General features: G+C 50.1%; 1 protein-coding gene across 1 annotated transcript; it reads left to right on the top strand.

Moving 5' to 3' along the window:
• The first annotated feature begins 783 nt into the window (after positions 1-783).
• BCL2L11 (BCL2 like 11) lies at positions 784-10,679 on the top strand. Its single transcript, XM_054062232.1, has 4 exons — positions 784-868; positions 1,074-1,380; positions 6,747-6,859; positions 10,541-10,679. Exons 2-4 carry the CDS (start codon positions 1,083-1,085, stop codon positions 10,628-10,630), a joined length of 501 nt encoding a protein of 166 aa, XP_053918207.1. The 5' UTR covers positions 784-868; positions 1,074-1,082; the 3' UTR covers positions 10,631-10,679.
• The last annotated feature ends 4,204 nt before the right edge of the window (positions 10,680-14,883 follow it).

Raw genomic sequence — 14,883 nt, 5'->3', positions numbered from 1 at the left:
TGTACACAGGGCTGTGTACAGGAGTGTGTAACATGTGTGCACGAGGGGCTGCTTGCAGGAAAGTTTAATGTGTGCTTGCGCACGGGGCTGTGTGTGCAAAGGGTTCTGTACAGGACCGCGTAACGCGTGTGTGCGCAGAGCAAGTCCATGCATGTAAGGAGTGTGCCCACAGTGCACTGCGTGCGTGAGCCGTGTGTGCCCGCACAGCAAGGCGTGCGCAGGTGTGCGCAGGTGTGTGCACGCGGGGGGGGAGCTTGGCAGGCTGTGCGGGATCGCCCAGTGCGGGGCTGCTGCAGGGGGGGCAGGCGGGTGTGAGAAAGGGGGGGCACAGCGCAGCGGTGCCGTGCGGTCCCGGTGCTGTACGGGAGCGATGCGGGAAGGGCTGGCGGTCCCGGTGTGGGCGCGGTGCCGGGGCGAGAGGGGCTGGCGGGGGCCGTGCCGTGCGGTGCCGAGTGGGGATGGCGGGACGGGAGCGGCGCCGTAAGGACCCGGGGCGGGAGGGCCTGGCGGGTGCCGTGTGCCCCCGGTGCGGGGCTGGCAGGGCTGGTGGGTGCCGTGCGCCCCCGGGGCGGGCGGCGCGTTGCCAGTGCGGGCGGTGCCGTGCGTCCCCGGTGCGGGGCTGGCAGGGCTGCCGGGTGCCGTGTACCCTCGGTGCGGGGCTGGCAGGGCTGGCGAGCGGCGTGCGCCCCCGGTGCGGGCGGTGCCGCGCGCCCCCGGTGCGGGGCGGCGCGTTGCCGGGCGGGCGGCGGGGCGGGGCCGCGGCGCTGTAAACACGGGGCGGGGCTGCGGGTCCCGGGGCAGCGCACGGGCAGCCGCGCACACCGCCGCCAGCCCGCGGCCGGGCGCCCCGCAGCCGGCGGGGAGCACCGTGAGCGGGGGCCCGAGGGGTCGGGGGGAGGAAGAAAAGGAGGCGGAGGAGGCCGGGAGGGGAGCGGGGCGGCGTGCGGGCGGGCCGGGATGGCGGCGGGGGGCGGCGCGGCGCCGAGCTGCCGGCTCAGCACTTTCGGCAGAACAATGGGGCCGGGCGGGGGGGGTGTCTCCGCGCCGCTCACGCCGCGCCGCTCGCCCCGCAGGCAGCCCCGATGGCCAAGCAGCCCCCCGAGGCGAAGGCGCAGCTGCAGGGCGAGCGGCTGCCGGCCGAGGGGCCCCTTCGCCCCGGCGCCCCCGCCGCCCTGCCCGGCTCCCCCGGCAGCCCCGGGCCCTTCGCCACCCGCTCGCCGCTCTTCATCTTCGTGCGGAGGTCGCCGCTGATGTCGCGCTCCTCCAGCGGGTACTTCTCCTTCGACGCCGAGCGCAGCCCCGCGCCGCTCAGCTGCGACAAAGCCACGCAGACCCCCAGCCCGCCCTGCCAGGCGCTCAGCCACTGCCTCAGCGCCATGGGTAAGGCTCGGGGGGCGCCCGGCACCTTCCGTTCCTCGCCGCGCTTCTTCGCCTTGAAACGCGCAGAATGCGGCTTGGGGTGCGGTGATGCAACGCTCCTGCGGCAGCAACTCCTGCATCCCGGCTCGCCTCTTGGTTTGGGTCGCTGGCTCTGCTCGAGCATCCTGGCACCGCGATGCAGCCTCCCTCACTGCCCTGTCCCGGCGCCTGCTGCACCCTTCCTTCCCGGGAGCAACCCTGTCCCAGAGCCTGCTTCGCTCTTTCCTGGAGCAGCCCTGTCCCAGCACGCGTTGCAGCCTTCCTTGCCTGTCCAATTGCCTGTCCAGTTGCCTGCTGCACACCCTTCCTCCCTGGAGCTGCCCTGTCCCAGCACCTGCTTCACCCTTCCCTGGAGCAACCCTGTCCCAGAGCCTCCTTTACCTTTCCTATCCTCTCCCAGCACCCACTGCACCCTTCCTTCCCTGGAGCAGCCCTGTCCCAGCGCCCACTGCACCCTTCCTTCCCTGGAGCCCTGTCCCAGCGCCCACTGCACCCTTCCTTCCCTGGAGCAGCCCTGTCCCAGCACCCGCTGCACCCTTCCTTCCCTGGAGCAGCCCTGTCCCAGCGCCCTCTGCACCCTTCCTTCCCTGGAGCAGCCCTGTCCCAGCACCTGCTGCACCCTTCCTTCTCTGTCCCAGTGCCCGCTGCACCTGTGGGACGGTTGCGAAAGGGCCCTGCTGAGGCCTTGAACCTGTGCCAGGACAAGCCAAGGGGCTGGCAGCAGCCCATCAGAGTTGGCGGTGGGTGATCCAGCCGATCTGGGGCTGGTGGCAGGCTGGACACTCGCCCAGGCAGCCAGGGGTGTGGGATTTTTGCAAGCTGGCAGGGCCTGCCGAGCAAAAGTGCTGCTGGGGAGCACCCACTCATCCAGTGCTTTTTTTTTTTTTTTTTTTTTTTTTTTTTTTTTTTATTATTATTATTATCTTCATTCTTTTCTGGGACAGGTCAGTCCTTGCCTGGGGAGGAGGGGACAAAGTTGTTTAATCCAGCTTCCTAGTTCAGGGCTTGCTTCTCGCAGGGCTTTATGCACTGCTTTTTGCTTTTCTCTGCTGTGAGGTAAGCATCTTTGCGCTCTCTTTTTTTTTCCCCTCCTGTTTCTTTCTCAACGAACTGCCTGGTGTCGTAGGTGCTAGGGTCGCAAAACTCCCTCTTGTTTTGGCAAACCCCAAAATTGGCGCTTGAAAGTGGCGTGGTGGCGGGCGGGTGTGTGTTTACATGTGGCTTACCAGGTAAGGCAGGGTTGAAGCCTCTAGTGGTGGGGAAAACACACCTGCTGGAGCTGCTCGAGCCATCCAGCAGTGCCTTTCCCCTCTCATGATTAATTCCTTTTAACTGGAGGAAGCCTTTTAACTTCCACCAGGCAAAACTATGGGAAGGTGGAAGTGAGACAGGTACTGCTGGTAGCCCTCCCAGGGGGTTAACAAAGGCCAACTCCAAGCTTTACAGGATCAAAACATCTTTTTTGTTGTTTTGTTGGTTTTTTTCTCCCTCCCTGGTTAATGGCTGTGGTTACAGCTGCAGAGGGCTTACTGTAATATGCCCCTAGGAAAGATTTTCTGACATTATTGCAGTAATTACAGCTTAATGCAAGTTTCACAACCTCCTGTAGCGCAAACACACGTGGCACGAGCAGGCAAGGATGCTGGAGTTCCTCGGCAGGGAGAGCTGCAGCCAATGTTTTAGCAGTGAGTGACTTTTTTTGTGGTACTCCAAGAAGAAACTTAATTTTTCCCTGATTTTTCTGTGCTCCTGCTTTTTCATGGCTGTAGGAAAGCTATTGAAATTCTGGTTTTACTGAAGCCTTTTTTCTGTTCCTGTTGCTAGGGGCATCATCCTAAACAGCTATAAGCAAATGGAAAATACTCAAGCTATTTAAATGGGACCCTTGGCTAATCTCAAATGTGATTAATCTGGGAGTGCGGAGCTGTGGAACTGTTTTATCCCTTGTCAGAGGCTGCAAATCCCAGGCAGTGACTTAGCATGCTGTTGGGCTCGAGAAGGGGCTCTGGGTCTGCCCTGTGTACCTCTTTCTTGGTTCCTTGCCTTGGCAGTGTCCTGCCGGATGCGTGCCATTAAGTTTTCCGTGCGGAAACGGGTCAGTCCCTCTGCAAGGAAGCAAAGGGTATAATTTTTTTTTCTGTTGTGTTTTGATGTGCTGATTTTTATCTGTTCTAAGATGCAGACTGCAGGCTGAGAGATGGAGAGCTTCTCTAGGAAGCATAAGCAAGTGGCCTTTAATAATAATAATAAACAGACGTTTCCTGTAAGCAAGAGCAGTTTGTGTGTGATAGGTGCTCTCAGCCTCTCCCGTGGGCAGCAGTGGACTGTTTCCAAGGCGGGACAAGCAAAGCAAGCTCGAGCCCTGCCCTGAAGTTGCCTCTTCGAAATCCCATAAAACATTCCCCAAGGTTTTTCAGTGATGACATCCCAAATAATAATTAAGCACTGAAAGGGCTTCTGCCAGACAAAAAAGGTGGAGGCAGCCCTGGGTTATTACGGGATGCCTTCAGTTGCATGCGGGTGTGTGAGCTAATTGCTGGAGCGAGAATTGTTCCTCGCATGGGAGGTGGCAGGCAGTGATGCTTGAGGCTGTCTCGCTGCTCTGATAGTGTGAGGTGATACAGCCGACTGCCTTCAAAGCTGTTTCTTTTGGGAAAATGAGATGAAAGTAATGACAGGATGTTCTTGGATGGGAAGTGGTGCTGCAGTGCTGGTCTGTTGTATCTGGGAAGATGCTTTTGGTGATGAGTAAGAGAGGAACAGGAATGAGTTCATGACATCTAGGGATGGCGTGGCGTGGGAGTGCTTGCCATAAAGTCACCTGAGGCAAGAAACCCACCTCTTCTTTGGTGGAATTGTGGGAGTCTTCTACCAATATTTCCAGTCCTTGGCTCTTAACAGGACCCAATTGTTTTGTTTGTTTTGGGTTTTTTTTTGTTCAAAGAACAACTCTGTCTAAAGGCACGTGAAGTTCTGGGTTTACATGTGGGTTTTGGAGATGTATTTGGAGCAGGCGCATGCATGTGCCCTGTAAATAGGTTTTCTCAGTGCTATTTTGATCACGGTGTGTTTTCCCACACTACAGAAGAAGGGAGAGCAGCAGTGCGAACCTCTCCTTGCCTGTGAAAGAGATCCTCCAGGTGTAATAGGTGAATTTAAGGGGAAGCCTTCAGCTGAGAAGATGCTGGTGTCATTCCTGTTGCACTGCTTTCAGAGCTGCTGCTGTTTGCTCTGAGCTTTGTGCATAGTTCATCTAAAGCTCTTCTCAGAAGAGGTTTTCTCTCAGGCCTGTGGGGGGGTGGGTGTGGGTGTGTTTGGGTGACCGAGCCTGGTCCCTGGCCAGAGCATCTCGGGATCTAGAGCGAGATGCAGGTATTGTGGAGGAGTTGATGGCCTTTTGGTATGTCCCTGTCCCCGTGTCAGCCATCTCACCGTCATTGTCGGGTGCTGGCTCGCTGTACGATTGCCCCCCCTGCCCCGAAAGTGCCTCTGACGGGTTTTGGGACCAGTTATGACTGGACCCTTTTTTGACAGCTCCGTTCGGCAGCGCCACAGAAAGTCCTTTCTGAAAACCTCAGCCCGATTTCACTCTCAGCCACCAACCCCAGCCTTCATCTCTTGAGCGGATGAGTTCTTGGGTGCAATGCTGGTGAGGGAGGGGAAGGATGGAGATGAGGGGGAAAGGATGGAGAAGGGGCAGTACCTCTTCCCCTTGACCAGTTCGCTGTATCCATGGATTTCTCTGCATCTTTTTGTCCTGTCTCCTATTTTTTTTTTTTTTCCCCCTAGCTTAGCTGCTCTTGCCAGGAAAAGCAGCCTGGGCCAGTGGTGGGATTTCTGATGGTTGCCCCGCCCCAGCAGAAATCCTGTTTGCGTTCCCGGAGTGTCAGGGTGGAGTATCGCGAGGGCTGTGCCGTGTTTCATTCACCAGTGAGGAAAATAAATACGCCGAGGCCGTCCCCGGGCAGGCGGCGGGTACTACTCCTGTGCTACTACAGTGTGAAAACAAAACAGATCTCTGAGCCAAGCAGTGCTAGTTTGGCTCAGAGATATTTTTTCCAGTCAGGTTGGAGCCAGGCTTTTATTTAATTTTATTTTTTTTTTTACTCCCCACTAATCCTTTGAATATTTTGAGATTGGAAGCTATTTCAGTTCCCTTGTGATTCCTTCTAAGCTGTCGTGCCAAAACCCAAAACGCTCTGTTTTGTTTTGTGTGGTGGTTTTTTTCTGGGTTGTGTGAGGCTAGATTTTTTCTTTTTTTGGTTTGTGTTTTTTTTGGTTTTTTTTTTTTTTCCTTAAGGCTGTGATTCTTACTTGGATCCAGAGCTTTGTGTTTGTGAGAGGGGCAGCGCAGGTACTGGGACCTGCCTGGGTCACAGGCTGCTCATTTATCCCCTGGGTATTTGGGGTTTGTGCAGTAGCCTTATCGCATGTCTAATAACTTCTTAAAATGTAGACTGAAATAGCTGTATATAGTAGAGCATAATTGATTCATTAGCTCTTTTACTTTCTTCATAAGCCAGCACTATTCTCTTGTGTCAGGTTTGTTTTCTGCGAAAGCATAGGAAGATGCTGTTTGAGAGGCGAGCATCCCGATTCCCTCCTGCAGATGGAAGGTCCATCAGTCTGCTGGAAGTGTGGTTTCTGGGCGTACAAATCAAATTGTGGCTTTCTTCTCAGTACGACAAAACCAATCGTTTTCCTTTTCTCGTTGAGCACTTCAGAACTGTTTGGGGAAGAAATGTGAGAATTCAGTTAAACTATCCAGACAGAGGGTTTTTTTAAGGTTCGAGCAGAAGTTGCCGCTGTGCCTACAAGAAAAGAAAACTATTTAGAAAGAGGAGGAAAAGAAGACTTTGCTAAGGAAAGGAATTAGAGAGCGGTGTCCCTGCCCATGGCAGGGGGCTGGAATTGGTCAGCTCTAAGGTCCCTTCCAGCTCAAACCATTCTAGGATTCTATGATTTCAACATTCCCCCTTATTTAAGAGGGGACCAATGCTTGGATGTGCCAGAGGAGGTCCTCCTAAGGGAAGCCTATAATAAAGGAATGAATGAATAAAAGCCTAATAATGTGAAACTAACAAGGAATAAAAGCCTCTGCTGTGCTGCACATCTTATGCAAGAAGACCCATTTGCTCTGCATACCATGTCCTGGCACTGGCAGTCTGGCATCTGCACAACTCCTAGGAACTGTATTAAAAATAAAAATAGGAATAATAATAATAAAAAACTAATAGTAGCCCATCAACTCTTTCTGAGTTTAATAGAGTATTCCTTTTTTTGTTGTTGTTTTTCTGTTTCACATGCTCTGGTTTTGTTCCATGCAGCTTCCCGGTGGCATTCTCACTCGCTAGCAGAAGACGTACAGCCAGAAATCTGGATTGCACAGGAGCTGCGGCGCATTGGAGACGAGTTCAATGCCTCCTATTGTCCAAGAAGGGTAACTTTCATCTTTTTACTTTCCATTTCTTTACACATGGTCTCTAAAAGGGAAAAGCTTAATCATCTCTGGAAACTAGTTCTGCGGTGAATGTTTCGTTCAGTCAAATGTAGAAAAGGATGCGCGGGTGGTTTTATTTGCCTGGACTTCGGGGTGTGCTGCCTGGGCTGGGAAGTCGTCGTCTGCTGCTGCAGCGTCACTAAATCAATCAAAAATAACCTTTAAACTGAGACTTGAGGGTTTTGGGTATGAAGGTCGCAGTATCTTTCGTAGCACCCAGAGTCCATAAAGTGTGTTGCTGGTTTGGTAAAGGACTTGACAATAATAAGGAAGAAATTTCTAAAAGCGAGGAGGCGGAGAAAGTTTTGGTGTGTTGGGATATCTTTGGGATGGCATTGGAAAGAGCCTCTCTGGAAGTGGTGCCCAGCTGGGAGTTGGGGAGCAGTCGGGTGCCCACTCCAGCACTTCTGGGACAATGGGTAGGGAGCGAATGTAGCACGTTTGTGTGCTCAGCTCCCACATTTCTGCTGTGGAGTATCGTGTACATGAAAGTGCAGTTGCAAATAAGAAACGGGGATAGAATTGGTCTGATAACTTATTTTTCTTACAAAGAATCTGCCAGAGCTGTTTTGAAATGTGTGTTTATAATACTGTAAACTCTCTCACCTTTTAAGTGTTGCAACAAAAATAGGTAGCGGTAATGCAAAAAAAAAAAAAAAACCAACCTCAAAACAAACCAACCCAGACAGATGAAGTAACAGTAAGTTTTTAGAAGAGGGTTGTTAGCCAGTAACTTGCCTGCCGAACGTTATTGACGGCTGCATGTCTGCGCATGTGGTTCCTGATCCATCAACTTGCCCTTGCGCTAATCTGTGGGAAGAGGAGTCAGAAGCACGTTACAGTAGCGGACTAGATGACGAAATGCTGACTGCCCGGATCTTTATCCGTGCTGCCTGGGTTGTGAGTCACTCCTGCAGTGTGTTTCCTTGCCGCTCCCAGGGTCTGTACAGCAGATGCCTGTAGGCAGGGATTTACTCCTAAAATGGATGCCAGGCTGTTGTGGTCCATCTCTTTCCGCACAGTCTTTCTGCATCGCCTTGCTGGGGACTTCTCCAATCAGCTCCATTTTTCTTTCTGAATGCTTTGGCTTTCCTGACCTGCAGCAAACGGAAGATAAGCTGTGTTTTATCTTGAATCTGGAATGTGCATCTTCAGACCTCACTCATCCAGACTGATCCGTTGTGATGTGAAATACCCACTTTTTTTCTTTAAAGGACATATTTTCAATGAAAGGTAGGGACTAAGCCATTCATGCCAACATTCAGAAACCTGAAGGTGCCCTGTTGGGGTAAGCTGACCCAGAAAGACTGACAGAAAGGTGGAGTATCTTCTCCCTGATGACTCCTGGAGCAGTGCCTTAAATCTGGAGTGCAGGCAAGCCACCTGAGTGCCTTCTGGGAAGAGGTTTATGATTAATGCAGGCATATCCTTCCTGCATTATCTTGTGAAGACCGGCTCCCTCCGTGCTGTCCCATATGGGAGGTTGCACACTGGAAGTCTGTACAAGGCACATCACATCACCCAGTGAAAACGGTGATCCATGCTGCCCTGAGTATAAGAGGGTGTGAATTTAATGGGAGAACTGAAATGGCCTGCGGAAGGGTTTTCCCCACTGGTCCTTGAAGGGTGAGTGTGAAGCTGGCAGCAGGATCGGGCACGAGTGTACAGTTGCAAATTATCGTGCAGGTTTGCACAAGGTGGTTCTCAGCACCGTGGCCGAGCTTCCAACCTGCTGCCCTGGGGAGAGAACTGAAACACAGAGCATCATGTCCTGGTTGCTAGATGACACGAGCAAAGGCTGTCATGCATAACCCTAAAAACACTCTGTACCTGGTTTAATTAGTATCTGATGAATTCTTGCTGCTTGAGCTGAGAAACTAGGAGGTTTCAGAGCATTAAAAAATTGCTGTAGAATTCTTGTCCTGGATGTGCTTGGTGGTAGCTTTATGGAAAGATGTCTTTTCCTTCTGCCAGTGGGCAGGTGGTTCTGGAGAAAAGGTGGTCTCTGCAGAGCTGGAGCCCTTCTGCAGGAGGGGTAGGTAGGATGCCTTACTAGCACTCCAGGCTGTGTTGCTCACTGGGGTTTGCCCTTTAAGCGTGAGGTTACAAATGGGGAACTAAGAGCCCTGCCAACACAGCACTTGCTGGGCAGGTCGGAGCTGTTGGACAGGTCGGGGCCACGCGTTCCTCATCAATGCGCCTGGTGTGTCACCCCTGGGGGCCATCCCTTGGGCAAGGCAATAGGGAGTCAGATAGCTCCATCCAGCCTGTATTTGTCCCAGTGAAGCTGTGGGTCCAGTAAGTGGAGATGGCCATAGGACCCTCAGGCCATAGAGACCAGCTCCATGCTGAGGCTTTTGCTGGCAGAGGGTGCATTTCTTGCCCACCCCGTGTGGCCCAAGCTTTGCTGCCCAAGCCGCATGTGGAGGTAGAAAATCTTTGAACTCAACTGAACTTTCAACTCCCTTTTTTTTTTTTTTTTTAAATTAACCTGTTTATTAAAAGAACCTCCAATTTTGGTATTTCTCTTGTGTCCTTCTCGAAGCCCCTTGGGGTTTTTTAGTCTTTCTCTCCTTGCTCTCTGCCACATTGGTGGTCAGGCTTTGCATTGTGCTGCTAGGAGGCAGCTGCCAGGTGGGCAAATACCACTTGTGCAAGGACCCGATGCCACGGGATGGGAGCTGTGCTCAGTCCAGGCATCTGGCTGGGGATGCTTGAGCATTGTCTTTTCACAGTAACAGCACCCGGCTCGTGGGACTGCCTGTGTTACACGCCTGTAGCAGGGAGGGCAGTTTGCATATTGGTGTAGACAGCGTGATTTCTGTCTCTGGGGCATGCACAGGCATGATTCCACTGCACTGAATATAGCCCAAATGGGATTGCTTTGGGACAGTATAGAGAGGGAAAGAGGTGATGTTTGGCTGGTCTTCTGCCCTGAAACAACGGCTTAAAAATGAATACTCGTTTAGTGTTTCCTTTGTTTTCTTTTCATTGTACACTGTTGTGATACAAAGATCCCTTGCTCCAGGGAAGGGTGTTTTACTGCCATGTCTGATTTGCTGTGTTTTGTGAATGAGGTGATGGTTATGCCTGGAGCGGTCTGAACTAAAATCCGTGTGTAGTTGCCACAGGCAGGGACCTAGATGTGCAGAAACTGATGCTGCTGTCCCTGCTAGGGGATATTTTTTCTTTTTTTTTTGTATTATTTTTGTTTTGTTTCCTCTCAGCCATCCCACACCGTGGATTTTAACCCCCCCTTGCTGTGCTAGCAGAGCTTACTGCTCCTCTGCCATATTTCAAACCTCCTTGCAGCGTCATGTGCCCCCTGTGCCCATGACATCCCATCGAGAGGTGCCTGGCATCCACCTTCAAGACAAATGTGGCTGGGCGCTGGCAGCTTTGACCCTTCGAGTATCGTAAAGCTTTTTATTGAAGGAAAACGTGAAAGGTCATGGGGTTTACTTTCATTCTTTGTAAAATGCTTGATTTCTTACCTCTGAAATATCTGTGTGGCATTGCACAAGTTGTTTAGAGCACAGGGGCTTTGTGCTGGAAATTAAAGTCAGTTTTGTTTGGTTTTCCTTCACCTCTTATTTTTTTTTTTCTCCTCTTTCGTTTTAGGGTTTCTTGGATAACCAGGTGGGAAACCCCCAGATTGTCATTTTGCGTCTCTTGCGTTACATCATCCGCCTCCTCTGGAGGATGCAGTGAATGCTGAGCGCATCCTGAGGTGCTGGGACTTACTTCCTCATGGGGAAAGCCCAGGGAGGACAGACAGATGGACAGATGCAGGGCTCCCTGTGCTGCCTTGCTCCCACCCTGCCTCTCCCCTAGGATGCATTGCAGGGGCCATCGGATGAGGGTGGACATCCTATGCCGACCTGCTGGGACTCTCCGATACAGGGTTTTGTCCAAGAACGGTGTTCATTGCATTTCTCTCAACTGTTTTTTTAATTTTTTTTATTATTCTAAAAGCGTCTCAAGAGAAAATATTCAACAACAGTGGAGTAATTTTCTTGTTATCATTCCTGGAAACTTGTCCGCTCACCTGGGATAAACCCTGCAGCAGGGAAAAGGAAAGCCTGAGGCAGCTGATGGGCAGAGCTGCCTTAGTTTGCCTTGCAGACCTTACTGCAGAGACGTACTGAGCCCTCGCCTCCCACTTTGACTCCTGGGCACTTGCCCATGAAAAAGGATGGCTATGATGGAAGAAGGGCAGAGGGATCTAAATCAGCACTTCTTTTACCTGTAAATACCTAATGTTACTCCAAATCTACTTTCATTTGCATTACGCAAATAGCCTATTTCCTGCTGACTGATTTTTTTTTTTTATATATTTTTTTTTTATACTCTGAATTCCGAGACTTTAAGCTGTCAGACTCCCAGGGTCCAAAATATCACAACCAACCCACCAAACAAAGAAAAAAAATCCACCAGGTTGCCTTTTTTTACAAATACTTTCTATAAAAAGTGTGAAAACGCTTATATATTGTATATTATATATAATGTTGGTGAGTGAGTGATCCAGCAATAAAACGTTCTCGGAGGCAGGTAAGAACAGTTTTCCTAGCACACTGCAGCTTTGCACCCAGAGACGACAGCTCCTGCTCTGTAACTTCAGGAACTGTTTTTAAGTCTTGGCTTGTACCTTGCTGTTGAACTCAGGAGGGTTTTTAAGATGTCGGATTTTTTTTTCCTGGGATCCTCTGTATTCAGACAGGACATCCTGGAGCAGTGGGATGAAAGGGATGGGTCCGGCAATGTGAAGACTCTGGATGCTGGTGTGCTGAGATGCAGCTGGAAGAGGTGCCACAGGATGCCAACCTGGTACAGATTCACCTGAGGACTTGCCATGTGGGGTTTGTTCCCCACCGACTGCCGTGTCTTCTCCCAAACTGCCCTCTTTCTCCTGGGAAGACCTGACCTGGTGCTTGATGCCATCCCAGGGCATCTCCCCTTCCACCTGGAGACGACTCAGCCTTTCAGGAGGAGTCCTAAGGGTTTGTTGGAAGGAGGTCTGTCGTCTTAGGTCGCCTGTGGTCTCTGGTTCATCTTGCGGGTGGCAGGGACTGCTGCATGCTGCATGCTTTTGGTGGGGTGGCTGCTCTGGCCACCCTTGTATCTATGCACAAATGTACTCCCTTCTGCCTCCAGAGCTGCCCCTTTCCTCTGTCTGGTGCAAGTGGTCCTCAAACCCAAATCCCATGGTTTTATTTCTGGTTTCACCAGCAATATAGGAAAAGAAAAGAAGGAAAAACCATACTCAAGCCTATGATCGTGGTTTTTCCTGCAGTATGTGTGCAGGGAGATGCTGCTGAGTGCCATGTATGACTAGTGTTTTTAGTGATGGACAAACTGTACAATCAGACCTCTACGTACTGGCTGTGTGAACCTTTTGGGTAGGCAAAGAGCTGTGGTGTTGGTGCGGGGCTTTGTGCCTCTGACTGCACTCCTCTGCAGGATTACAGAGCAAATTTTAATTGTTATTTTAATTTTTTATTACCTTTCTTTGGACCTGCAAGATGAGCGTTGGTTGCAGGAGTTGGCCTTAGCTGCAGGAGCACAAGGGTTATTTGGGAGAGGGAATTTTAGAGAGGGTGTGGGGGGAACCTTTGCACTGGTAAAGAGCAAGCGGTTAGTAATCTGGTGAGCGTGGCCTGTGCAAGTTCCTGCTCCTTGTGCTCTGAGCTTGATGCCTGCAGCCCCAGCTGTGCTGGAGCCATCACTTTTTTTTTTCCTATAGGGTTTCTATAGAAAACTCCAGCAACGTGGCTGCTGCTGTGGGTTTCCCATGGGAAATTAAGTGGAATTGCATGGCTGTTGATAAAATTCAAAGAAAAAATATAAAATAAGATTCAGCAACAGAGGGGGAAACCAAACAAGTTTGGTTTGGGTTTTTTTGTTGTTTTTTTTTTTTTTTTTCAGTTTCATCAGTCATCAGTGGATGAAGTGGTGGGTTTGGGTCTCACAGCCTTACAGCATCCCAGCACTGTGCCATCCAGAATGTGTCCCTTTACACCAAAGAAACACTGAGCACTTTACCTCATTCTCCCTGCCAGCCTGCCCCAGCCAATGATCGAGACAAAAAACCATATTAATTTTAAGGGGGGGAAAAAAAAATGAAGGTATTGGCACTGTCTGCTTGGGACTTCTCTATGGGAGGTGTTCTCAGCTAAAAGCCAGGCATAGGAAAAAAAAAAAAAAAGCCCTTGAAAAACAGATTTCACCCCTGCAGAGTTGTTTGGTTTAGCAATAACCCCCCCCAAAAAGCCTCTAAACAGAAGAATGATTTTTTTTTTAATTTTTTTTTTAAATTGTGATTAGGCTCATTTTAGCTGTATTGGCTGATGCTCTGGGTCATTTTAAGCCTAATCTGTGGTCTCGGTTCTGCCAAAATGATGTGATGAAGAGTTTTCCTTGGTTGCAGGGAAACCAGATTTATTCCCGGGCGATACCACGTGATGCGTTAATGCTTCTCCTCTTTTCTGTAACTGTAAATACCTGAATATTTATTAGAGTAGTGCACCATATTACTTTCATCATCTGAGCCAAATATCTGTGTGCAATGTATTTCCTTTCCTTTCTCTCATGTAAGTTTTGTACAGCTTATAAATAAGTAAAAACAAAAAAAAAAAAGGAAAAAAATACTTCTATTTCCTAAACTTTTTTAGAGTTGATCTTGGTAAATACTGTAGATTCTTTGTTTTTTCCCCTGTGTAATTAATGCACTCTACTGTTCCATAATGCTGTAACTTGTAGAAATGATGTATATTTATTTTCTGCTTATTTAAGTTCCTGTAAAGATTTTGTTTTCCCTCTTCTCTCCTCCCTGTCCCTGCAATAAGTGATAGGTTACCTTCCAAAGCGCTGTCTTCTCTTGGCAGCGCAGCCATTATGGTTTAGGATAATGAGATTGTTATTTTTTATCCAAGTGCCTGAGTCCCACTTCCCAGTAGTGATTTAGGCACATCAAAGACTCAGCATTAGTGAAATTCAGTGGGAATTTGGCTTCTACATCCCCATGATCTTCCCCCCCCCTTCTTTTTAAAGCCACATTTTTCCTCCATCTCAGCCACTTTCCCTGGAGCAGCTTTAACATCAGTTCCAGCCCCAGCGCATGCGGATGTGCTGATGAATCACTAACTCATTTCACAGGACCCAGCATATGTAGCGTTTTTACTGCAATTTCCCTGGCTTACTTGTGTTTTGCACTGATGAATTTTGGACAGGGTAATTGCCACTTTACTTGTGCAATACTGCTGTAAATAGTTGCAGATCCTTTTTTTTAAGATGCAATCTTTTATGTTCTTAATATGAGTTTTATATGAATAAAAATTTTCAACTATTTGTCACGAGTGCTATTTCCTTCGGGGGCTTGGAGATCGCCTGAGGAAGGGCTGGGGAGGGGAGATTTGCTGCTTTATCACCTGTTCTCCCCAGGATCCAGGATCTGGGCATGTACCCGGCCATTCTCTCTGCTCTGAGGTTCCTGGGACACTAAAATGCATCTGTTACATGAAGCTGGATTGGAAGACGCTGTCTGGAGTGTTCCCAAAGCCCAAAAGCAGCATCTTTCCTGCCTCAGGTGGGAGTGCTTTGTGTTTTGGTTGATTGTTTTTTATTTTCCACACGTTTATCAATCTCTGCAGTCCGGGTCTGCATCAAATGGGCTCAAACCCAACTGCTCAGCACAGTCTTCTGCCCTTGGGATACTTCCTGGCCCCAGTCAGTTTTCACAGGTGAAGTTCAGGGAAGCACAGGTGTTTATTTTATATTGTTTCATTTGGCCTTGGTGAGGTTGCACCTTCAATCCTGTGTTCATTTTGGGCCTCTCACTACCAGAAGGACATTGAGGGGCTGGCATGCATCCAGAGAAGGGGCATGGAGCTGATGAAGAAGCTGGAGAACAACTGTTATGAAGAGCGGCTGAGGGAACTGAGATTGTTTAACCTGGAGAAGAGGAG

The sequence above is a fragment of the Cuculus canorus genome, chromosome 3 (assembly GCF_017976375.1).
Source record: "Cuculus canorus isolate bCucCan1 chromosome 3, bCucCan1.pri, whole genome shotgun sequence".
NCBI lineage: Eukaryota > Metazoa > Chordata > Aves > Cuculiformes > Cuculidae > Cuculus > Cuculus canorus.
This window is presented reverse-complemented; position numbering and strand designations above follow the sequence as displayed.

What these genes read in the sequence shown, in the direction of transcription:
- BCL2L11 (XM_054062232.1), top strand. Translation starts at nt 1,083, where the DNA reads ATGGCCAAGCAGCCCCCCGAGGCGAAGGCGCAGCTGCAGGGCGAGCGG. An exon ending in CCACTGCCTCAGCGCCATGG is followed by an intron (nt 1,381 to 6,746) that starts GTAAGGCTCGGG and finishes TGTTCCATGCAG; the next exon opens with CTTCCCGGTGGCATTCTCAC. An exon ending in CCTCCTATTGTCCAAGAAGG is followed by an intron (nt 6,860 to 10,540) that starts GTAACTTTCATC and finishes CTTTCGTTTTAG; the next exon opens with GGTTTCTTGGATAACCAGGT.